Source organism: Papaver somniferum, chromosome 3 (genome assembly GCF_003573695.1).
Source record: "Papaver somniferum cultivar HN1 chromosome 3, ASM357369v1, whole genome shotgun sequence".
In the NCBI taxonomy this organism is placed as follows: Eukaryota; Viridiplantae; Streptophyta; class Magnoliopsida; order Ranunculales; family Papaveraceae; genus Papaver; species Papaver somniferum.
In genome coordinates this window covers 94171153-94194881 of record NC_039360.1, presented here as the reverse complement: position 1 = coordinate 94194881, position 23729 = coordinate 94171153, and the positions used below count along the sequence as shown (strand labels likewise).

Here is a 23729-nt window from a genome sequence, read left to right as displayed (position 1 = left end):
CTCTCTGAGAAAGAATGACTACTTTGTTATGGATTTTATGGTGTTATCCTAGGCTCGTCTGCCAAACGAGGGAAGGTTGACGCACAACTAGCTACTGCGAGGCAGGATCAATCTTGAACTTTACTCTGACAATATCAAGCAAGTACAAGGGATATGTCAGAATAAATGAAATATATTGTATATAACAAAATGAATAATCAGAAATCGGATCTTAAGATGTTTTTTCAGAATTGAAAGAACATAGGCAAAACCCTCCAGCAACTTGATACCTCTCTTCAAGTCTCGCTTCTTCCTCTCTTAAAATCTGATTCATAATCACCCGATTCATCCTTTCTCTTCCTTGCAGATGTCGTCTTACTACTACTACCATCTGTTTTCTCACTTGGAGAAGCAGTTATTCTTTCCGTCTTCCAATCAGTGTCAGAACCTGAACTCTCATTTTTCAGCACCTCAACCACCTTACAAACCTCATTTACCTTGGATGTAGTTAACCCAGTTTCAACCTCCGCTTCTGGAGCTTCTTGTGTATGACCTGCTGCCTTAACAGCCCCATAATCCTGGGAATTATCCAGCTCAGATACTACTCCATCTCCGACGACTTCAGCTGATACAAGCCCCCTTTCTTGTGAATGACCTGCTACCTTACCAGCCCCATTTTCCAACCCAGATCCTACTCCATATCTGACAACATCCGCTGTACATGCCACAAAATAACGATTTCACTTTTCAGTAGGAACATAAACAAAACAGATTGAATCGAACTGAGATGAGTACCAAAATCCCGATACTATCTTTACTTCATGCATTCCTTGCACACTAATGGCAGATCGAGAACTAGGATAACGAGTAAACGAGAACATATGAATAGTAGAAGAGACATTTCAATTGATAATCTAATAGGTACTTGCTCAAGGAAATAATTGCCACTAACTATAGATTAGCGGTGCTGAAAGAACTACACTAACATACCTCCATTAGCTCCGTCACAGGCAGTATTGGCTTTCGTGTAATCACTTGAACTTTCGTTTAGCTCAATCTCTTTTTCAAGGAGTTCTATGACTTCCATGATTTTCTGAGCATGAATCATCCATGAGATACAGACTTTCCGACGGCGAATAAACCAAAAGATGATCATATTCGGGAAAGTTGCGAAGGTGTCTGCACCAAAGAAGAGGTTTAGTATAGTATGCATAGAGTACCAATTGATACAAAATGTCGACGTGATAAATACCTTTCTGAATTAAGCCCCTGAGATGCCTCCTGACTACCCAAATAAAATAACGATAACATAATCAAATTATTGTTAATACCATAAACGATTCAACAGAATCAAAAAACTGTAATGAAGTTACCGTAATTTTTCTTCCATTAACAGTTCCCTAAGCTCCGCCCATCTTTTCTTATCATCCTCGAAGGATTGAACATAAAATGGTGTATCCATTTGAGCAAATGGAAAGTATCTTCTTCAGCAACTCAGAACCTACCAACTAAAAACAAAATATGTCTTTACTATCTCTCTAAACACCTCTAGGTATCACCTACTAAAATATTTCGAAGAACCCTAAAATCAAATATATGTTCGGCGGTGACAGATGGGAGAGCGCCGCGAGAGAAATAATGTGCAATCTGCCGGTATAATTTGTTTGCTTATTTATGACCATGGGTATATGGGCTTACATTGCAAAACGCATAAGAGTCTCGTTTACAAGCTCCAACAATTTCCCTCCCACTTAATAATAAGGCTGTGTGGTAGGATTTAATTCCATGGAATTAGCCATCTTTTCACGAAAATATGTTTTCCTTCGTTTGATTAAAAATTTGTTTTCATGGAATCCTAAAAAAAGTGTGGTTTAAAGTACATTTCAAACTTAATTTCATGGAATTCCATGAAAAGGCTTTCCTTGCCTCTCACGGGAAACTGATTCCATGGAATTGCTTCGTTTCTATGTTATCAAACACAACCAAACCTAATCATTCAAGCATGTGATACAGGAGCACACTGAGTTCTGCCAAATGAGGGAAAGTTGACGCACAACTACCTTCTGTGAGGCAGAATAAATCTTGATAATTTACTCTGATAATATCCATCAAGTACAAGGGAAATGTCAAGAAAAATGAAATATATAACAAAAACGAATAATCATAAACCGGATCTTAGGATGTTTTGTCTGACTTGAAAAAACATGAGCAAAACCCACCAGCCACTTGATACCTCTCTTCAAGTCTCTCGCTTCTTCCTCTCTTTAAAAGCTGATTCATAATCACCTGAATCATCCTTTCTTTTCCTTAAATGCGTCGTCTTACTACCACCACCACCACCTGTTTTCCCACTTGGAGAAGCAGATTTTTCCGTCTTCCAATCAATGTCAGAACCTGAACTCTCATTTTTCACCTTACAAACCCCATTTACCTTTGACGTAGTTAACTCAGATTCTCGAGCTTCTTGTGTATGACCTGCTACCTGAACAGCCCCATATTCCTTATGTTTATCCAACTCAGATACTACTCCATTTCGACGACTTTAGCTGATACAAGGACCCTTTCTTGTGAATGACCTGCTACCTTACCAGCCCCATTTTCCAAGCCAGATCCTGCATCTTTGAAAACATCCGCTGCACATGTCACAAAATAATGATTCACTTTTCAGTAGGAACATAAATAATTAATGAATGACAAGAAAACAGATTGAATCCAACTGAGATGAGTACGAAAATCCAGTTATTATCTATGGTTCATGCATTCTTTACCAAGTAATGGCAGATCACGAGCAAGGTTTATGCGTAAACGAGAACATATGAACGGTAGAGGAGAATTTTCAAATGATAATCTAACAGGTGGGTGCTCAAGGAAATAATTGCCACTAACTATTGATTAGGGGAGCTGAAAAACTACACTAACATACCTCCATTAGCTTCCTCACAGTCAGTATTAGCTTTCGCGTGATCACTTGAACTTTCGCTTGTAATATGAGCAGGCTCATGTTGGTTCTCAACAAACTCATTGGAGCCAAGGTTTTCAATGCGTAGCATTTCTTGCCATGGATCAACCATGAGATACAGACTTTTCGATGGTGAATCAATCAAAAGAAAATCATATTCGGGAAAGTCGCGAGGGTGTCGTCTGCACCAAAGAAGAGGTTTAGCATGCATAGAGTACCAATTGATGCTTCCTACAGAAATCACTGCATAGTAATGGATAGGATGATGAGTAATTACCTTTCTGGATTAATCCCATGAAATTCCTCCATGTTTGTACCCTATTCAAAATAGCGTACGTGCGTATCACATAAGGTTTAAAATGGAAGCTTAAATCCGGTTTGTTATGGAAATTCATGGGTTTGTTATGGAAATCCACAAGGCTTATTATGGAAGCCTGGATTTGGTTTATTATGGAAACCGGTGGGTTTGTTATGGAAACCCACTTGGCTTAATATGGAAGCCGTGGGTTTGTTATGGAAACCCACTTGGCTTAATATGGAAGCCCAAATCGGTTTATTGTAGAAACCAGCTTGGCTTATTATTGAATCCTAAAGGTCCATGGATAATAAGATCTTAATAAAAGAGGTTAAGATTCTTATGGAATAATTGTTGTAGATAATTATTAAATATTATTTAAGATAATTGCAAGATCCTAGCAGAAAGAGGATAATTATCTTAAGTAGTTATCATAATTATTCAAGATAACAATTATTTAAGATAAATATAGATTATGATAAGTATTAGAGAGAATAACAAATCTTATCATGAATCTGGTTGTTATTTGGGATTTATACAAATGGGGAAGTTATTTGGATAACTACTAAACCCTAAAGCTACATCTACTTTCTGCCTGTATATAGAGGCTAAATCTCAACTCAAAAGGTACAGAACTATTCATTTTACCACAATACACTTGCATAGAACATCCGCTGACTTTAGCATCGGAGTGTTTTTGCAGGTACCCCCACCTCTTTTCTACGATTCTTCAAAGATTTTTCATCAACGACAGTGATTGGATCGACGCAGACACATCTCGAAGATTGTTGGAGTGATCATTTTTGCACCAACATCTTTTTGCGCCGAGTAAGGGGAAACGAGAAAACGATCGTGTCCCTCCATTGAGAAAAGTTGTTTTCCAAGCGTTTTCGAAAATTAGGGTTTCAAAACGTTGTGAAAAAAAAATTGCAGAAAATCTTCAAAACGTTGCGAAGAAAAGGTTGCAAAAAGTGTCCAAAACGCAGTGAAGAAAAGGTTGCGGAAAATCCAGAAACGTCGTGAAAGAAGCAATTGTTAAAAGCAAAACTAACAAAAGAAATCACATGGAATCTTAGCGAGGAAGTCAACATGGAAGGAACGGTGATGCACTTATGGAAAATCTCCAACTCAACGTGTCAACAATCAAACTCTAAGAAGCGTGAGGAGTGGTTACCCAGACTTTCCAAGAGGAGTGGAGACATCACGTTCATCAATAACATCAAGAGCTCATTCTGGTACGTAAAAGACCTACATTAACCTATAATGAAAATTTTATTCAAAAGCGAGAGAAAGGTGGCCAGTACGAAAGGAGTGTGACAACCCACATAAACGGAAGATGTTTCAGTAAGACTATTTCCGTATTTAAATGACAGAAGGAGAGTCGCAAGATTAAGAAGCAACCGCCAATACAGCGGCGTCCCCTGTCACGACGGTTAGTGTTAGCACAGGCCGTTCCATAACTACCGACCCTGGCTTTTTGTGGAAGCCCTGTCAGGCTTATTTTAGATGCCTGGTAGTTTAATGGGACCGTTAACAGGATCGTTTCCTCCATGCGTGGTTATCGTGATCGCTATGTAAAATAATTAAAAAAAAAAGTCACCGCCATGCAACCAAACAAGATAGTGATCCGGACAACTCTCTTGGCGTTATAATCAAATCCATCACGTATGTAAGGAAAAAATCAAACGTGTTGCGTACTTGGCCATATCTCTGCAGACAACGGGGGCGTCATTTTCAATATCAATTCATGTTACGGGACGGCTAAGGTTGAAGCAACGACGACGGCTAAGGTTGAAGCAAGGACCAACGCTTAGTGAGGGAGCATAATCGATTCCACAATTCCACGAGCAACGGCGGGATACCGCATAGCAGAGACGCCGTAAGTAATGAAGGCACCACTTGACTTGTACATGACAGAAAAAAAATGGATCAGCATCTGCCGGCATACAAGGCGACGTATCTGAGGTGTACTGAGGAATATTATCCGAAACGACTCGCCATCATAAAGGATGACGGGAGTTTTGTCTACGAGAGTTTTGTCTCTGGTTCCATCCTTTGGACCACCATTAAATATACACGGCAACTTATCACCAGTGTTCCATAATCAATTAAAAATTCCAGAGGAATTTGAGTCGGTCGCTGATGAAATCGACGCAACCAAAACTGAAAGGTAGAGAGAAATAAGAGAAAACATTAAAGATTTGAAAATAACGGTTGCTGGTTCTTGTCGCAGACAAAAGGAAAATTGGTTGAGCATGACAATAAAGCTTGACTAGCTGCAAGACGAGACAAAGGAAAAATATGTCAACGAATTAAATGCTTCCTTGGCTAACGTTATAAACTAAGGAAGAGTATTTACTTGAGACAAGAACAATGGAACTGCTGATCGCTAATTGTGAATAATACGGAGAATGAAGCACCAATTTCATAAGGCAGAATTTAGTGCCGTGCAAGGGAAAAAACGTAAGGAGTTCGACACAGTGCCAAATTTTTAGAGTTAAATACTTGCAATTATCGGCGTCTACTTTTTTCTTCCAAGATAAAATCGACGCGTTAATAATAGTGACGTGGTAACTAAGATGGAAGCTCATATTCAGGAGCGAGTAATTGGACTTGATAAAGGGAGGTTTGTCCGGCTTTGTCCACCTATCCTACCAGACACTATAGGGCAGCCAGCACTAGTCCGAAGATATCCACGGTCGTCCACAAAAGACTTGAGATTCATTGGCGGCTGGGACTCCAAGGATATGACGCATCATGGGTGCCGAGCTTTAAGAGAGAACATATTCTTGTTACAAGGCAACGGAGCTGGTCCACGGACCTGCAGTGTCAAATAAAGGGCCAAGTAAAGGGCTTATTTGATATGCGACCTTAAATTTTAAAGCATCTTGAGGGAAATTCCAAAAATAAAAATCATGATGGACCCAGGACAGAGATGGATTCGGAGAAGACACCTGATCATAAGCTCATAGCCATCTAGCAAGTGAGGATTGGATATAGAAGATCCATTTCGCGCCTCACCTGGGGCGTCTTTGCCATTTGGAAATATCTCTACAGATATTGGGGGCGGTTAAAGTGACGCCTAGCATGCAATCAAAACCAACATGGTTAAGAAAATCAAACAATATGACGCATCCTTTTCAATATCATTGGAAGTAAACGGGGCGACTAAGATGGAAGGAACTAACGCCCGGGGAGAGGAAGACAAAGGCGAGATACTTTGGTTATTAAAGGAACAGTTGCAATGTCTTTCTAATATAGTGAAAGACAGACGAAATATTTGATTATAAAGGAAATTGTTGCGATGTCTTTCTAATAATGAGAAAGTCAAAAACAAAAGGAGAAAACGAAAAACGTTTGGTAAGGGAGCTGGAGCGAAAGAAAGGAAATGTATGACAAAATGCTATAGCCGGTCAACCTGTACATCACGGATTGTCGTACATTCATTATTCGCATGCACAAGAACGTTGAGTCGACAAATTCTACGCCAGTACAAGAGCATGTAGGAAATCAATGTACATAACAAGTTGCAGGAGCAACCTGCATTCGAGTGAGTTTTGGCAATATCTTACCAAAGAGATAGAGCAAAATGTGTCAAAGCAAGACCGAAGTAGTTGGGCAACTAACGTGCCTGGTTAGCTACCGGTGGTACCTGCGTTCGAACAAGTGGAAGACATTATAAAAGAAGAAAGGGGAATATATATGTATGAATATGGTTGCTTGATCAAAGGAACAAGGTAATGACGTTTACCCCACTGTCAGCAAAAGAAGGGATATTTGAGAAGTAAGTTTCTTAAACGAAGAGTAAAATCTTCCAAACGGGCAAAGTAAAAAGTGCATCACAGTATCTAATAAAGGGATATATGTATGTATACCGAAGCCAGGGAGATTAAAAGAGGAAGAAGCAACCAAATAAAGGGTTAGCTGGTGTAGCGATGCCCCATGCAGTGGGAAACAAAATAATGACGAAAGAAAGAGTAGTTTTTTCATACCTTAATCGATATAGGTCCTTGAGAAGATAATGATGATGTATTAAAGACACAAGATCAAAGGATATTAAGTTGATTACTCCAGGTGTGAAAGAAATCAAGTCAAAGAAAAGGGACAAAGCCGCACTTACCCAAGGAAGCTGACAAGGGAAGAAGGATTGCTGCAGATGTGTTTTGTGATAATTATTCATCCATATTTATACAGTGAAAGAACGGTGGCGTGCAAGTAAAATAGACTAGGAATTTGAGAAGGAACAGATTTTCTTGGACTTCCAAGGGTGATCAAATTCTTAAGTTCGTAAAGAACCAAGTTCTTCCTGGCAGTGGTGAAAATCAAGATGTGGGGTGTACGCGGCAAATTGAGATGCTGGCGTCGTCTCAGACTAGTCGCTTACCGAAGAAGTGACGTGGATGTGATCCGGAGGGGACGTGTCCTTTTTGAGATGATATGGGAAGACATTAACACGTGGGCTTATGACTCATGTGATGGCAGCAATGAGATTCCACAATGGTAGTGATATAACGACGAAAACGTGGGACATTAATTAGTTAAAGGAAAGAGCACGATGATTGTGTACACATATATCTCATTATCAGACACGTATATATAAAAAGATACGTGGAAAGTATGCAGGCCAAAACATCAAAACATGATGTGCTGCGAAACACCAAATAAACCCTGAGGAGTTACTTTATCTCATCCCCAAAAGAGAAGCTAAGATCAACAGTGGAGAGAAAGTTAGCTGACACGGACGTGATAGGGGCAGAAGACACTTGTCTGACACGAGCAGACCTCTCAACTACCCACATTAAACACTCTGAGCAGTGTACGTGTCGATCAACCTGTGGAACGAGCGAGGATGCATCTGCGGGATCAAGGGGCAAACGCAGACCTCTGCGTGATAGACGCAAGAACACAAGAAGATAAGTTTCCAACGGCCTTCAGAGATGGGTCCCACATTCTAACCTTATAAATACCCCGTCTCCACCAAGAGGAAGGGGGATCGGAAAAATCAGGAAAGGAAGGAGAGAGAGAGATTGCAAGTGTAAGTTAATCCTTTAGAAGAGAGAAACATGTAAACCCAAAAGTCATTCGACTATTCGTGTAACCGTGAAGAATATAGTAAAACAACAAACCCCGTGGACGTAGGCCTTAGTGCTGAACCACGTAAACCTTGGTCTTGTTTACATTTCAGCACTTTATATTTATTTAACCCCATGGATCTTTACTTATACGTTTTGCTTTCTTTGTTTGTACTTATATCCCGTGTGCAAACGCCTCGCGTGGAGTTGTTAGATGAGGCTATGATAAACCCGAAGGTTTTGAGCCAAGGAATCAACACTAGGATATCATCATCACAAATCTCTTTAGATGATAAGGATTGATTGTGAGCATTCAGATGCCTTCGTGATTTGTGTGTTCACAATTTGGCGCTAGAAACAGGGACTTCGTCCCGGTAAAAGATTTATCTTGTCCTGTGATTTCATTTTAAATTGGCATATGATTGCTCTGATTTATCAGCTCGGACCGTATAGATCATTTGTTAACTGTATTGTATTCAAAAACCCACCTTTTATCTTCGATAAGATTTATTGTTTTAATCCGTGGATTTACGATTTTCTTTAGATCTCGTACGAACCCGTCTCTCTGGGGGGTTTTTCGTAGTTTTTATACTAAGGATCTCCTTTAATAAAACTTTAACCCGTGTATTGTAACTTGCGTGTATTAACCCTCTCCTGGAAGAATGTATTTCGCCAACTAACCCGATTCACGCGGATATTCCCGTTTTTTGTTTGAAATTCCTTATGCAGAAAGAACGTATTGTGAGTAAAGGAGGCGAGTTTCTGCGAGATTTCATTGTCAACAAAAGGACACGTGATGGAAAAGACGCAGGAAGCAGGAAAATCCAAAGCTTTGTCAAAAGAAACACTCAGGACAACCCCGGTCATCACCCGAAGCAAGCAGAAAGGAGACAAAGCTAAAATGACCAGTCAAAGGCAAGATACTGTGGAAATCACTTCACCTATGAACGCTAATTCAGTTGCAGCGGTGGCTCTCAGAGCAGCGGTGGCTCTCAGAGCAGCGGCAACAAAGTACGGTGCGGCTGCGGTAGTCCCGAAGGCTGCAGAGGCTAGCAATACTTGCGCCATGAATCACCTTAATCAACCAAGAGAAAGGGTGGAGGAATCCAGAACATTCCAACCCGTGCACCTTCTAACTTTTGGAATGCCACCAACAAATGATCAAAATCAAACCATACCGGCGGCTCTAGCACCGCAGAGGGGCACTCACCCCAATTTGGAAATGCCAGCAACCGAAGCTGAACCTCTGCCACCTTTAGTGCAGACCGTGGAGGAAGGCGGCACCATGGCCGTAGTAGCACGCGCTGGGACTCCCAATCAGGGGTCCAACCAATCACATCGACTGATGGCTGAGCTTGAGGAACTGAAGAAGAGCCAGCAGGTTTACGCAGATGTTGTAGCCTTGTTGGCCAGAGAAAATCAAGATTTAAAGGAGCGGATTGCTCTAAGCACGAAGACCAGCCAACAACTTGATGAAGCAAACTCCAAAGCACCAGAGTCAAACCGAGACTGTAGAGTCGTCATAGTGGCTAATGAAGATGCGACAAGGGTAAGTAGCGTATCCGACCCGGATTATGACGACGGAGAGTCAGACGGTAACGAGCAGAAGAATTTAGGGCACCACCGCGCGATGGAAGAGCTACGAGATGAGATGATGGCCGAGATCAGGCAGTTAAAAAATAAACAAGGCGGGGGAGGTTAGAAGAGGTCATGAGAGAAGCTAACTTCACGCCCTTAACTCATCGTTTGGCCAACACCCCTATTCCACTGAAATGCCCTGTCCCAACGTTCGAATGCTACGATGGATCCAGTGACCCTGCTGCACATATTCGGTACTACAACCGTGTCTTAGCTAGATGGGGTCAGAACGACGCCGTACTCTGCAGATACTTCCCGTCAAGTCTGAAGGGATCGGCGTTATCATGGTTCGATAATCTGCCACCAAACTCCATCCACTCATACGACCAACTCGCAGAGAAATTCTTAAGAACGTACATGTACAACAAGACTGTAAACACCGGAATGGATAAGCTCTTTTCACTAGCGATTGGCTACAAGGAAACCACGAGGGAGTACACTAACATATGGCACAAGATATGCCAAGCCATAGGAAGCGTGGACCCAGTGGTAAGCATCAATTGCTACAAATGGGGCTTAGACCGAATGAGTCCCCTATTTGTTGAAATTCATGGGAGCGTGCCTAAGACAGAGGGAGATCTTCGAATAATTATCAAAAAGCACGCTCGACTTGAAGAAATTCAACGGGAAAACCCGAGGGCATATCCGCAGAGGTCTCACCGCACCAATTCAGCGGAACAAACCAATGGGGCCAAAAGGAGTTGCTCAGGGGAGAAACCTCACGAAGATAGGAAGGAACGAAGGGATGAACGAAGAGCAGGTGACCGAAAATTCGAAGATCAAGTTTACACGAAACTCAACGCTAGCTATGCTCGTATCCTACGAGAGATCAAAGGGAGGGAAAACTTGGAGTGGCCATGGTCTAAGGGAAAGCAGCCCCCGAGATCCGAGAAGTCTAAAGATTACTGTGAATATCATTGTTTCAACGGACACCAGACCGAAAAGTGCAAGAACCTTAAAATAATGATCCAAAAATTAATTGATGAGGGAGAGCTCAAACATTACGTACGAAAGGATGTTACCGAGGACAGATCCAAGCGAACCAAACCAGTCCAACTTCCGGAAGGAAACCGAACAATCAACACCATCTCGTGTTCTGAAGCCACAGGACCCTCACTTACAGCGCAGATAGGAAAGAGGTTACGGAAGCAATTCGAAGACCGCTGCGAATTATATAAGGTCGATGGGATAGTGGTGGACGAACACGAATAATGGATGGAATCTCCTATCATCTTCGATGCCGAGGATATCGAAGAAGATATGGAAGACCATAACGATCCCTTGGTCCTAACGCTACCAGTAGCTGGATGTAACCTCAAAAAGATCCTCATAGACGGGGGAAGCTCCGTAAACGTCCTATTTTACGATGCATTCAAACGGATGAAGCTCCATGATGAACAGTTAATGACCTCTTATCACACCATCTACGGATTCAATGGAGCAGCCACGAAGCCCTTGGGAGACATCGTGTTGCAGGTTAACGCAGGGCCCATGAAACTGGAAACCCTATTCAGTGTGGTGGACACCCCTTCCCCCTACAACGCTATTATTGGACGAAAATGGATACATAAGCTCAAAGGAGTTGCGGCAACATACCACCAATATCTCAGATTTCCAACACCTGAGGGAGTAATGGAAATCAAGGGAGATCGGATCACTGCGCGAGAGTGCCAGGCCACTCAGGATCATATCAACAACGAGCAAGAAGAGCAGCGAAAAATCCAAAGAGTAAAAAATCAAGAAACCGCGAAAGAGAAGGCCATAGACCTGTTCCTCAAGGAAACTACAGGGAAGGGCTTGACGAAAGATGATAATGTCCTAAGCACAGAAACAAGTACTTCAACAACCAGCGAAGAACAGAAACACGCTAAATAGCAATTAAAGAACGTCCCAGTCCTCGGAAACCCGAAGCATGTGTTCACACCAGTGGAGCCCGTAAAATAAATCAACATATGAACGGAAGAAAACCCGAAGATGATCAAAATCGGGACCATAATGGACGAAGGAAGGGAACATTCCTTAACCAAATTACTTAAGGAATACGCGAATGTGTTTGCCTGGAAGCTAGGAGATATGCCGGGGATTGACCCAAAAGTAATCCAACACGAGCTACGCATCAAACCGGGCACGCCCCCGTTCAGGCAGAAAATACGAAAAGTAGCTCCAGAGTATCATGAGGCAATAGAAACAGAACTTCGGAAACTACTAGACGCAGGATTTATCAAGGAAGTCAAGTATCCTACCTGGATCTCCAACATGGTCATTGTTCCTAAGAAAAATGGAGGGGTTAGAATATGCATCGACTTTACTAATCTCAACAAGGCATGTCCAAAGGACAGCTATCTGTTGTAATATTAAATTTGCGATAAATGCGGATTCGTTGCTCGTACTTGAATAGATTTAAAAACAAAAATATATACACAATTTGTCACATGATCAAGAGATACTAGGACTCAGGATTCCACCAATTCTTATACTCATGTGAATCAACTATTAATTCTAGACAATTATAGCTTATAATGATAACAAATATCGACTCTTTTCTTTGCCAAAAATAGATTTTGTAAAGTATTAGATGTAAATCATAAGCATGATGCATCAAGAGTTCCTAGACTAAGCATACATCATCAGATAAAATCACAAATAATCAAGAAAAATCATAAAACAACTCATAATAGTGCAAATAGTCATAAAAGAATTAAATAGAATTACTCATGCATATAGAATGGTTTCCTCCATCATCCCAGTAATGGGGTTTAGCTACTCATAATAATCATGTTCTAAAAATAAATATTTGATGCTCAAAATATGATTAAAAGAGTGAAAAATATAATACAGAGAAACTACGACCCTCTTTAAGCGTCTAGAGAAGAACGATAAAACACCACTGCTGTAAATAACGATACCTCACTGCTGCTGTTGACGCTGTTGTTTTAAGACCCACATAAGCAAGTCGTTGTCACTGTTGATAAACGACTGTCTTGTGGAGTCTGTTCTTCGTGTTCTTCGTGCTCTTTAATGGCAGCAGCAGCAGCAGAACTCCTCCTTCCTGCAGCTCCCGTTCTTCGCTCCTCTAGCCTCTCTCTGGTCTCTGATCGACCCCAAACCTCTTCATCCACCTTCTCTGACATAAAACCAACTATTTATAGGCTTTAAATCCCCTTGAAACTCGATCAAACCCCTTGGAAATCTCCATTATTCTTTACGGGTTGTTTGAAGAATAATCTTCTTCTTGTTGCGTTACAGGCTGTTTCTAGCTATTCTCTCGTCTCAAATATCTTCTAGGACTTTTAACCAACTGTTTTGATGTATATCCCACGCAAGATATCCCATAAATCTCTCAAACTAATCTCAAACCCTAAACAGAAACTGTGTGCACTGTCTTGACTTTGTGTGGATTTTCTGACTTATCCAGCCCAATTAGATGGGTCTAATCGCTTCTAACAGGTCCCTTATGTCTTGTAGAGTCTGTGGGTACCAAATTTGCCCATTGAATCGCCTCCTAGGTCGCTCAAATCCTTGATCCAAAACTGTTGACGCTGCTGCCTTTTTTCCCGCCAAAATCCAGTTTTGAAACTTTGAAGATGACCTCCCCCTATCCAGTTCCGGTGTCCCTTTAGTACATGCCCTGAAATGGGGTGACCCTTAGTAATTAGGTTACCCCTTATCCAAAGTGAGAGTCTGTATAGTAATTTTCTCCCACGAGCGCAAAAACCACTTTTTAGCCAATTTCGTCGCAAAAGCTTATTTCTCCAAAAACACCTACAAAGACATAAAATAACCAAATAAGTACAAAATCGAGCACTAACAATATAAACAATTGGGACAAATTAGACACATAAATGCGTCTATCACTATCCCCTGCCGAGCATAGACCAACTGGTAGAAGCAGTAGAAGGATATGAAGAACTGTCATTCATGGATGGACATTCTGGCTACAACCAAGTCGCCCTGGCAGAAGAAGATCAGCCACACACAGCATTCTACACCCCACATGGCCTTTATTGCTACACTAGAATGCCTTTCGGACTTCGAAACGCAGGGGAAACATACCAAAGGATGGTCGATGCTATCTTCAAGCCATGGATTGGAGGAACCCTAGAAGTCTACGTTGACGACATGCTCGTCAAAAGCAAGCTGCGTAAAGATCACCACCAGGACCTGAGGAATATCTTCGAAGCAATGAGACAACATCACATGAAAGTGAATCCGGAGAAATGTACTTTCGGTGTCACCTCGGGGAAATTCCTCGGGTATCTGGTAACAAAAAGGGGCATCGAGGTAGACCCAGCAAAGATTCAAGCCATAGTAGAGATGCCGTCCCCAAAGAATTTAAAGGAAGTACAGAAACTCAATGGATCTATAGCAGCGTTGGGCAGATTTATTGCCCGGTCTTCGGACAAATGCAAACATTTCTTCAATATTCTCAAAAAAGGGAGCAGGTTCGAATGGACCGTTGAATGCGAGGAAGCATTCCAAAAAATCAAAGAACACCTAGCCTAAATCCCGATCCTGCAGAAGCCATATCCTGACGAGGTTTTGGCACTGTACATAGCAGCAACAGAGGACGCAGTCAGCGCGGTATTGGTCAAAACCAATACAAAGATAGAACAACCTATCTATTACGTCAGCAAGACCCTCAATTCTGCGGAAAGAAACTATACTAAGATTGAACAGCTCATCCTCGCATTGGTGTGGGCTACTCAAAAACTGAGAACCTACTTCCTAACTCACCTCGTCAGGGTCCCATGCAAAGCACCATTGGAAGCAGTCCTCAAAAGCACGGGAAAAGTGGGCCGAATAGCCAAATGGAACACCCATCTGGACCAATTCAACATCATTCATGAAATTCAACATTCTCGGAAGTCCCAAGTTCTGGCGGATTTCTTAGCAGACCTCCCCCTTGACAACGACGAAGAGATTAAGGGAATACCAGAAGCCGAGGAAGAAAACAAGGATCCAATGGATATCCTCGAACCTGCGAGTCAAAGAAAATGGGAAGTCTTCGTCGACGGATCCAAAAATAAGGAAGGAGCAGGAATAGGCATTGTCATTATCACCCCAACTGGAGAAAGGATTATACAGGCACTTAGTTGGAATTCAAAGAGCATACCAACAACATTGTTGAATACGAAGCTGTCGTACATGCCCTCCGTATAATAATAGAGATGGGGGTAACCGATGTAAGGCTGACAAGTGATTCGCAGCTTGTCATACGGCAAATAGGGCTCGAGTATAATGTGTACGATGACACCCTCTCAGCTTACATGGCCTTGGTCCAAACATTGGCATCACAAATCCCGAACATTAAGTTCCGGCACTTATGCAGAAGGGACCTCAGGCACGCGGATGCCCTAGCATATATATCATCCATGCTGAGGGATAAAAATGTCGAAGCTATTAAAATAGCAAGGGTATACGAGCCTTCGATTGCATCTCAATTCTCCTTCGCTACCAATCAAGATACAGTGGAAGAAAATATCGAAGACCAGGTAGGAGAAGACATCCATAATGACTTTGACGAAGAGGATATCCTGTCAAGAGCAAATCAAGACGAAGACTTCAGCAACGAAGATGACTGGAGAGTGACAATCCATGCCTTTCTCGAAAAGGAAGCTTACCTGCGGATCAGAAACAAGCTAGGAAGATACTCTCCAAAGTGGGAAGATATGATCTTCGGGATGGGGTCCTGTACAAGAAATCCTTCCTTGGACCATTACTACGTTGCTTGTCCCGGAAAGAGGGGCATCGAATTCTAAATGATATCCATTATGGTGACGCGGGGAATCATAGCGGCATGAGATCACTAGCTGACAAAGCAAAAACGCAAGGATATTACTGGCCGACAATGATACAGGATGCCGCGAGGATGTCCCGACGATGTGAAGAATGTCAGCGCTTCGCAAAAAGATCCACGCGCCGGCGACAATGTTAAACTCCGTCGATAGCCCGTGGCCATTTGCAAAATGGGGCGTAGACATCGTCGGGCCTTTCATCGAAGGATCAGGGAAAAGACGATTTTTGATAGTAGCCACGGACTACTTCAGTAAATGGGTGGAGGCTAAGGCCTTGGCCAGGATCAGAGAGCGGATGTGTTTACTTTCATATTCCAGAACATCATTTGCAGATTTGGTATACCCGCTGAAATTGTATCTGATAATGGCAAGCAATTACAGGGAAAAATATAGACATGCTCTTCGATACTTTCAAAATAAGAAAGAACAAGTCCACCCCCATATACCCTCAAAGCAACGGACAAGCGGAAGCTACCAACAAGACCCTCGCCCTTATACTCAAAAAACAATTAGACGAGCATAAGGGAAGATGGTGCGAACAACTGCACAATGTGTTATGGGCATACAGGACAACACGAAGATCCGCCACCGGGGAATCCCCGTTTCTTCTAACTTATGGAGCTGAAGCAGTCATCCCTACGGAAATCCTCATGCCAACCACGAAGACCGAAGCTTGGGAGAAAAACCTCACAACAGATATGATGTTAGAAAGGTTGGACGACTTGGAAGGAAGAAGGGAAGTAGCATTACAAAAGATGGAAAATTATCAACGAAGACTAGCAAGGGAGTACAACAAAAAGGTAAAGCTCGGAATTTTGTAGAGGGCAGTATGTGTTGAGAACAATCCCACGGTATCAGCAAGAAGAAAAAAATGGGGAAATTAGCACCTACGTGGGGAGGACCTTTTATAATACACGACGTTGCGGGTAACGGTTCCTACTACCTTCGTAATCTAAAAGGCGAGGTCCTCCGGCATCCTTGGAATGCTAAGTGGCTCAAACCATACTTCCCATAGGAGCAACGCAGACTTGAATCTGCTTGGAGTGTACCAGAAGAAGAAGGGAGCCTGACCGCTCCACATGTTTCTATCTCTGGAAGAGGAATTGCAGGCCTCAACTATCAATCAAACAAGCTTTCAAATTATCAAGTCAGCGGAATCTATCGACAATATTGGGGAAAGTAGTTAATCTACAATCTCTCAGGGCTCCCCCATCAGTGTCCATAAGTGTAAGACCAGGGGGAAGGCACCCAGCAGAAAGAGATACCCAACCAATCTTAAGGCAACGGGTCGACGGAATGGGGTGTAAATATTTTAATCCCATATCCTAGAACGTTGCCCCGGCCCCCACCGTCTGGGAATCCTCTGGCCCAGGATTCGCCAGCGGGGTGACAGGTCTCAAGACGATCACGAAGGTACCTTCCTTCAGTATCGCACCCAAACACTTAAAAACTTTTGTTTTGTTTTTCACAATGCTTAAAATAAAAACAAACCAACATTGCAGGTATATCAAGAAAAGGATCCATTTCATAAAGGATGATTACAAAAAGTGAAAGGCCAATTCAAGGATACACATCAAAAAATATTCCTTTTACAGGATATTGGCAAAAAATATTCTTGTTACATGATTACAAAAAGGATAATGATGCCGCGGTCTCTACCTAGATTGTCGCCCCATCGGCAGGATTGTTCCGAAGACTTGAAGGTACGCTCCCACCAGAAGAGGGTCCCGAGGAGCCAGGCAAGGCAGAAGGAACTGGACGACGAGGATAGTTCTTCACGAGACCATGCTCGTTCTTTAGGCCAAGTTCTATCCTCTCCAGCATCTTGTTCGTCTCCTCAGCCAATTGACAACGAGCCTTGTGCTTAATAACTGTTTTCCGCTGTTGTGCTTGGGATAATAACGAAGATAGCCGATTCACTTCTATAGAAGCAGCACCAACGGCCTCCTCGCGGGTTGCCGCTAAATTCTTGAAATGATTGGTCTGTTCTTCCTGCTGCGCTAAGGAAGATTGAGCCTTTTCAAGTTTTTCATTTGTGACGCGAAGGTGTCCCTCGAGCTCTGAAAAAGACAACACCACGGAGTTAGCGCAGAAAAAAACACGGTCACACTCGATAATAGGATTATACCTTCGACACAAGCCGAAGCCTCTTCATACTCATTAACAACCGCATCTCGCGCTTCATCAAGATGTCATATTCCGCGGATAATTTCTTATAGTCTAGTTGAAGGTTGGTGAGAGTAAATTGACAGGCATCTAATTCTACCTGCTTCATCGATCCATGTGACGAAGGTGGTCGACCTCTTTATTTATCTCTGAGACCCCTTTGCTAAGTCTGTACATACACACTTCAAGATTCCTCTCAGACTCAGCCTGACGAGCTACGTCGGCACGGACGCGGCAAGAGCATTGCTGAGAGCGCAGACTTCGGCACGGGCATCATCTCTTTCTCTGACAAGACAGAGCATACTATCCTTAACCCTGAAAGAGGAATGGATCGAGCCTTCTGTAATTCTTCTTCCAGCAGCTGAATCCTAGACTCCAGCAAGGAAGTACGCTCACGGGCTTCCCGCAGACTATCACGTGTCCACAGCAGTGTGCCATTAAATAAAGCACGATCATGGTTGTACAGATTTTGCATGTCGACCATCTGAACATGCCCGCGCGCCATACCTCAGCCCGAGCATCCCATTTCTTGGCTTCATTCTTAATTTTCTCAACAAGATCTCTAATACGAGATTTTTGCCGAGCTCTTTCGTTTCGAAGCCATATCAGCTCGGGGACGCCACCCACTGGAGATAGGGTGGGGAGACTCAGACAGAACAACTAAGAAATAGAGGAATGACGACATACTGCGAGGGAAAAAGAACCAAACCTGTGAAAGTGAAACTTGGCTGCGAGTTTGCTCTAACTCAGCGCGAACAGCAACAAGCTCTGAACGAAGACCGGCCTCTGCTTCACCCAGCTTTCTTTCTCCTTGAGGCTTTTCTTCAGCTCTTCTATTTCCACCTCAGCCGCAGATAATTCCTTTTCTCTGTGACGAAGCTTAGCCTCGAGCTTCAGAGATTTCGCTTTGAAGAACTGATACACACGTGGTTACAATGCTCACTCCTCATCATCTACACATCAAGACGACAAACATTATTTCACCGAAGCATTCGATCGTCACGAAGAAGTATGTACGAAAATTTACCTCCAAGACACGCTGCTGCGGAAAGCCATATTGATACCCGTCGGCGATGGCCATCATATCTGCAACGGAAGTAGGAGGCTCCGGCACAAGGGTAGCTTCGGGAACACTCAAATTTTTTCCCCAGGCTTCAGACACCCGCGCCTTAGAAGACATCTCCATCATCGACGGGTATACGCAGTAGATTCCTTTTCCCCAGCAACAACAGGGGCGGGATGAGGGAAAATAGAAGATTCTTTTCCTTGAACCAATCCATTATGCGTCCTCACCCCAGACGTCGGCGACTGTGGGAATGGGGGACTTGGAAGATTACCATCAGGCGCATCAATGACCGATTTCCCCTTCTCTGACACGGCCCCTTCGCACAAATGTCGGCATGCTCCTCCGCGCCACATGCGCAGCATGCTCCTCCGCGCCACCATCTTCAACAGTAGCGTCTCCATTACCATCACCACCAAGAACATCCCAATTATCATTGGGGGAAAGTAAAGAGAAGTCCTCGGGAAAATCGAGGGCATCGTCAAAGAACTCCCCCTGTGGAGTACATCCGATCAAAAGAAAATTCTTGAGAGGCGGGAAGGGTATCCGCGACATCACCAGCAGGGACAGAAATGTCACCAATAACAACGTCATCAGCCACCACGGCTTTGTTTCTCCCCCATCACCATCATGACCCACAAGACCTCTTCTTCGACATTGATAGGGGAAGTACCAGTACGTTCCTCCCCATCTGTAATCTCCTCATCCTCAGCAAACTCTTCGTTCACTGGACTAGTAACTTCTTCTTGGGCCTCAGCCTCGCCCATCACAATGGTAGAAGACTGCTTCGGCTTAATCTTTTTCTTCTTCAACACCTGAAAACCAACACCACAAAAAGAATTATTTTTCCCGAACAGTTGAATTTCTAAAAGAGGAGAAGCGCAGCTAGAATCCGCGTACCTGAGCAGTTGAGGTATTCTTCGGTGGAAGTATAGCACCAGAACCTTCCTCCTCGTCTCCCTCTACGACGTCAAGGGCATAAGGAAAATTCATACCCGCAAAGTTCAAACGCCAGGGACAGAAATCCCATAACGAGCAGGAGGAGACTCGCGTGGCTTGCTACTCTCGGTAGGCCGCCAACCGCGGGGACCAGGAATCCAACCGTAAGCCCATGGACCAACTATTTCGATAACGGTGGCGTGCCACTCGTAGTCATGGTCGCGCTTGATCCTCTCGCGCGCTGGGAAAGTTTCCGATGACTAGACCCCTCCGTGCCAGGAACATACTTCAGCTTGGCATCGCTGACCTCATTTAACAGACGAATCTCGCCCGAGGAGCAGCGAGATTCCGAAGGCTGACACTCCACGGCTTGCGGTTCCTACTATTGACGTAATCACCGAAGGAGTTATTGAAATTCTCAGGAGTATACCATTCCTTCTCCGCGGGATTGGGGACGTAAAGTCATCGACGTCTCCCCCTTACTCCGCAGATAGCACTCCTTCAGGCGCGGAGATAATTCCCCGATAGTTGGGATACGGAACGGCTGTGAGTATTGGTGGAAGAGCCTTCACGACTAGCAGCACGTCATAGTAGAAGGAATCACCTGATTTGTACAACGGCAGCATAAGACCAGCTTCGAACGCTCCAACCGTCGTTAACAAATGAAATTCATCGAACTCATACTTTGAGATAAGCTCATAAGTAATATCATCCTCAGGGGCATAGAAACGAACCCCGAAGGCTTGAAGCTCATGCTTTTCCTTGAATATTTCGAGATCAATATGCTTGAAGGTTACTTTTTTCTTACTAACCGAAACACTGCGTATCAAGGGGGCAGCCTCATCCTCCTCGGCGGGGCCGGATGAACTAATGAACGCTTCGGAAGCTTTTCTCTTCACAGGAGGATTCTTTGAAGATTCAGCCCTCGGAACTACACCCTTCGTATTCTTCCCTTTAAAAGTTGGAGGGGACGACAGATGATGCTCGGGCACTAACGAACGTAGAGGAGGAACATCAAAATCAACAGCACGAGGCGGAGCCTGCGTACTCCTAATATCATCACGAGGACGAGACGCTGCGCGATCGAAGACTCTTCGGGACCCAGAAGGATTTGTCGGAGGAATCTCTTCCCTAGAAGACGAGGCCTTCGCTCCAGAAGAAACTCGACTTCGACGAACTTCATCTTGAGACTCTCTACGCGGAGGAGATCTCGATAGGCCAGAACCAGGAGTCTGATAAGGAAGCCGCGGACGGTCAGACATGGCTGCGAAAAGATTAAAATCAAGAACAAGTTACACACATTCAAAAACATTACCAAAGATCAAAAAACCACATCAATAGCAATACACACACGATAACGCAGAAACCCTAAATTTAGTATACATGCTCAAAATTCCATAAAATTCACACCCTCAAAAACTCAAATAAAAGCGAAACAGTGGCCTCCTTGATTTAAGATGAAGAACATGGGAAAACTAGTATGCAGGCATTAAAAGAAGTTCTTCATCACAAACAAGGAACAACAGTAGCAGAGAATTTACAAATCAACATAGCGTAAAACAGTGGAAACAAAGAAAAGAAAAACTTACCGGCAAAAACAGCAGCAGAAGAAACAAACAGTGGAAGCGGGCGTGATTAATGCTAAGGTGGAGAGAATTTAAGGTCACAGGTTCAATGAAGACTGACAGAGAATTTAAGGTCACAGGTTCAATGAAGAATGACAGAGAATTTAAGGGCTGAAAAACAAAGAATGAAAACTGAGAGAATGTTTAGGAAGAATGAAATTAATTTTCTTTCTCTCCTTAATATACCCGAAAGAAAGAGAAGGAAATTAATGGAGGAATGGGAAACGTGCCCGTTACATAAGCAGTTAATGCACGAATAAAAGACGTGCCCGAGTATCTAGGAGAAGTTATTAGGAGTGAGAAGAATATGCGACGATGGTTTTTCTTCAAGGCACCCATTAGACATTCAAGCCCGAAGAAAAGGGGAAAATTGTGTACACATATATCTCACTATCAGACACGTGTATATAAAAAGATACGTGGAAAGCATGCAGGCCAAAACATCAAAACATGATGCGCTGCGAAACACCAAATAAACCCCGAGGAGTTACTTTATCTCATCCCCAAAAGAGAAGCTAAGATCAACGGTGGAGAGAAAGTTAGCTGACACGGACGTGACAGGGGCAGAAGACACTTGTCTGACACGAGCAGACCTCTCAACTACCCACATTAAACACTCTGAGCAGTGTACGTGTCGATCAACCTGTGGAACGAGCGAGGATGCATCTGCGGGATCAAGGGGAAACGCAGACCTCTGCGTGATAGACGCAAGAACACAAGAAGATAAGGTTCCAACGGCCTTCAGAGATGGGTCCCACATTCTAACCTTATAAATACCCCGTCTCCACCAAGAGGAAGGGGGATCGGAAAAATCAGGAAAGGAAAGAGAGAGAGAGATTGCAAGTGTAAGTTAATCCTTTAGAAGAGAGAAACATGTAAACCCAAAAGTCATTCGACTATTCGTGTAACCGTGAAGAATATAGTAAAACAACAAACCCCGTGGACGTAGGCCTTAGTGCTGAACCACGTAAACCTTGGTCTTGTTTACATTTCAGCACTTTATATTTATTTAACCCCATGGATCTTTACTTATACGTTTTGCTTTCTTTGTTTGTACTTATATCCCGTGCGCAAACGCCTCGCATGGAGTTGTTAGATGAGGCTATGATAAACCCGAAGGTTTTGAGCCAAGGAATCAACACTAGGATATCATCATCACAAATCTCTTTAGATGATAAGGATTGATTGTGAGCATTCGGATGCCTTCGTGATTTGTGTGTTCACAATGATTTAACATGCCAGCTTATTTGATGTTTGGGCGGTTATTTTATGGAGATTTAGGTACATTATTGGTACTTACGACGCATTTGATAATTAAGGAATACTGGCGTATGAGATGGTTAAGTGCATTTGTGGGCACTACGACTATGAAGCCATGCTTGGGGAAAATCTATGCAACAAAATGGTCAAGGCCGTGGAAGGTTGCTCAACAAACGGTGTAGGGAAAAATTGAACGAGCCGCGACAGTAAATTCATTTTGTTTTCTTTAACTCTTCGACAAGAAGAGAGTTAAGAGGGGGCGATGTTTGTACCCTATTCAAAATAGTGTACGTACGTATCACACAAGGTTTAAAATGGAAACTTAAATCCGGTTTATTATGGAAACCGGTCGGTTTGTTATGGAAACCCACAAGGATTATTATGAAAGCCTGGATTTGGTTTATTATGGAAACCGGTGGGTTTGTTATGGAAACCCACTTGGCTTAATATGGAAGCCGTGGGTTTGTTATGGAAACCCACTTGGCTTAATATGGAAGCCCAAATCGGTTTATTGTAGAAACCAACTTGGCTTATTATTGAAGCCCAAAGGTCCATGGGTAATAAGATCTTAATAAAAGAGGTTAAGATTCTTATGGAATAATTGTTGTAGATAATTATTAAATATTATTTAAGATAATTGCAAGATCCTAACACAAAGAGGATAATTATCTTAAATAGTTATCATAATTATGATAAATATAGATTATGATAAGTATTAGAGAGAATAACAAATCTTATCATGAATCTGGTTGTTATTTGGGATTTATACAGATGGGAAAGTTATTTGGATAACTACTAAACCCTAAAGCTACATTTACTTTCTGCCTATATACAAAGGCTAAATCTCAACTCAAAAGGTACATAATTCTATTCTTTTTACCACAATACACTTGTATAGAACATCCGCTGATTTTAGCATCAGAGTGTTTTTACAGGTA

The 23729-nt window shown here is 42.9% G+C and overlaps 1 protein-coding gene across 1 annotated transcript; it reads right to left on the bottom strand.

Annotated features, from left to right (window-relative positions):
• Nucleotides 1-275: 275 nt before the first annotated feature.
• LOC113359747 lies at nt 276-1370 on the bottom strand. Its single transcript, XM_026603331.1, has 3 exons — nt 1232-1370; nt 970-1158; nt 276-694 (listed from the first exon to the last, which is right to left on the bottom strand). Exons 2-3 carry the CDS (start codon nt 1133-1135, stop codon nt 276-278), a joined length of 585 nt encoding a protein of 194 aa, XP_026459116.1. The 5' UTR covers nt 1136-1158; nt 1232-1370.
• Between the last annotated feature and the right edge of the window lie 22359 nt (nt 1371-23729).

What these genes read in the sequence shown, in the direction of transcription:
- LOC113359747 (XM_026603331.1), bottom strand. Translation starts at nt 1,135, where the DNA reads ATGATCATCTTTTGGTTTATTCGCCGTCGGAAAGTCTGTATCTCATGG. An exon ending in CTGTGACGGAGCTAATGGAG is followed by an intron (nt 695 to 969) that starts GTATGTTAGTGT and finishes TGGCATGTACAG; the next exon opens with CGGATGTTGTCAGATATGGA.